A 2642-nucleotide genomic window follows, 5' to 3' on the forward strand; every position below is an offset into this window, starting at 1 on the left:
TGTTTCATATAATTCACTGGTATGCAACTCTGTTAGTAAAGAAATGATATACTATAACTTGATGTTATTTTTGTTCACAATTACTTTGAGATTTTTGGTGTATGAGTACATGCCATAGGGAACTTTAAATCAGCATTTGCTTGAATGGAAAGAACACGGCTACCCAATTTTGACCTGGAAGCAAAAGGTAACAATAGCGTTAGATGTTGCAAGAGGAGTCGAGTATCTCCACAGCTTGGCTTAGACAAGTTTTATCCATAGGGATTTGAAGCCCTCTAACATACTTCTTGGTAATGACATGAGGGCTAAGGTTGCTGATTTTGGATTGGTCAAGAATGCTCTCGATGGGAAATATTCTGTTGAGACATGGCTGGCTGGAACGTTTGACTATCTGGCTCCTGAATATGCTGCTACTGGACAAGTCACGACTAAGGTAGACGTGTATGCATTTGGAGTTGTTCTAATGGAGATCCTAACTGGTAGAAAAGCATTAGACGAGACCTTGCCAGATGAGAGGTCCCATTTGATCTCTTGGCTTCGCAGGGTCCTAGTCAACAAAGACAACCTCCAAAAGGCTATTGACCCAACACTCGATCCCAACTAGGAAACATACGAGGGCGTTTGTAAGGTCGCCGAGTTAACAGGCCGTTGATATGGGACATGTCGTTATTGTACTTGCCCTCCTCATAGACCTATGGAAGCCTACGAGAAATGAAGACGAAGACAGTGGCATCGACCTCCGTATGAACCTTCCTCAAATCCTTCAAAGATGGCAAGCTGATGAAGGAGCTTCAAGAATGTTCGACGACTTCTCCTACACTCAAACATAGTCAAGCATACACGACTTCTCCTACACTCAAACACAGTCAAGCATTCCCTCAAAACCTTCCGAATTTGCAGATAGCTTTAACTCAACAGATTGCAGATGACAGAAAGATGATAGAAAGGCAATGCATATGGGGGTAACAGATCAAGAAAGGCCCACAAATTCATTTGGTTTCTTCTTAACAATGCTTTTACTTTGTCTTCATATAGTTTTATTTGGCTGGACAACGAGTATTCTCTATATGATTTTGTTAGAAGAGAAATTGTATTAAATTCTTTATCTTACATAGTTAATGTAAATAGGGATTTGAGTTCTTATATGAACATTCAAAAAAAAGGTTCAAAATTACTTCAAACTGTAGATATTTTTTTGAAGAGATTGTGATACTCATTGTGGTATAGTTCTGCGATAATTACTATTTAATAATTATTTAATAAATAATATATTCTGACTACTTTAGTCATAAAATGATAATATAATAATTATTATTTATTAAACTTCCGACTAAAATAGTCAGAAATATTTTATTTATTAAATAATTATCAATTACTATTTTAAAATAATTATTTAATAAATAAAATATTTCAACTATTTTGATCAAAAAATGATAATATAATAATTATTATTTATTAATCTTCCGACTAAAGTAGTCGAAAAATTTTTGTTTATTAAATAATTATTAATTACTATTCCGACTACATTAGTCGAAAATGTTAGAATTATTAAATAATTACTCTTAATTATTTTATTAAATTTCCGACTACTATAGTCGGAAATTTTCGACAGTAGTAATTGGAAATATATTTCCGACAAGGTTTTTTCCGACTACCACTAAACAGTCGGAAAGTACTCGGAAACCCCCTATTTTTCGACTACAATCTGACTACATGAGCTGTCGAAAAATAGCGAATTTCTGATAGTGGATCTTGTGCAACATCTTCTTGAAAGTTGCAATTGGAGAAGATTTGGTGAATAAATCAGATACATTGTCAGTTGAACAAAGCTGTTGCATGTTAATATCATCATCTTTTTGTAGCTCATGTATGTAGAAAAGCTTTGGCAAAATGTGCTTCTTTCTATCTCCATTTATGAATCTTCCCTTAAAATGTGCTATGTATGCTGAATTTCTATCTCCATTTATGAATCTTCCCTTAAGATGTGCTATGTATGCTGAATTATCTCTGTATAAAATTGTGGATAGATTGTCATATTTTACATTACATTTTTCTCGAATGAGATGTATCATGGACGTCAACCATACACATTCTCGGCTTGCTTCATGAATAGCTATTATCTCAGCATGATTCGATGAAGTGGCTACGATAGACTGCTTTGTATAGCTCCAAGATATGACAGTACCACCACATTTGAACACATAGTCTATTTGAGACCGAGCTTTATGCGGGTTAGATAAGTACCCAACATCAGCATGACCAATAAGATCGGGACTGCAATCTTTAGAATAAAACAAGCTTATGTGTTTTATCCCATTTTGATGTCTCATAGTAGGAGCAGAAGTATACCTTGTTAATAAATTGACTGAAAAGGCTATAGGCCTTGTAGTATTTGCAAGGCACATGAGTGCATTAATTGCACTAAGATATGGTACTTCATAACCAATCCAATTCGATATATTTTGAATTTCAGCAAATAATCTATTGCTTTGAAAACTCTCCAAGAGTTCCAATGATGTTCAAACAATAAGCTTATACAATATAAGAATTATAAATAAGTTTTCCAGAAACTTTTATATGCTTCAAGCATTTTGAATCCTTAAAAGTTTTTCACATAAGTTTTGTCAAGTGAAAATATTCAA

At 34.0% G+C, this 2642-nt stretch overlaps 1 protein-coding gene across 1 annotated transcript; it reads left to right on the forward strand.

Moving 5' to 3' along the window:
- The first annotated feature begins 298 nt into the window (after positions 1–298).
- On the forward strand, positions 299–830 carry LOC124892393 (receptor-like kinase TMK4). Its single transcript, XM_047403683.1, has 2 exons — positions 299–544; positions 645–830. The coding sequence occupies exons 1-2, from the start codon at positions 299–301 to the stop codon at positions 828–830; spliced, it is 432 nt and encodes a 143-aa protein (XP_047259639.1).
- The last annotated feature ends 1812 nt before the right edge of the window (positions 831–2642 follow it).

Source organism: Capsicum annuum, unplaced genomic scaffold (genome assembly GCF_002878395.1).
Source record: "Capsicum annuum cultivar UCD-10X-F1 unplaced genomic scaffold, UCD10Xv1.1 ctg46565, whole genome shotgun sequence".
In the NCBI taxonomy this organism is placed as follows: domain Eukaryota; kingdom Viridiplantae; phylum Streptophyta; class Magnoliopsida; order Solanales; family Solanaceae; genus Capsicum; species Capsicum annuum.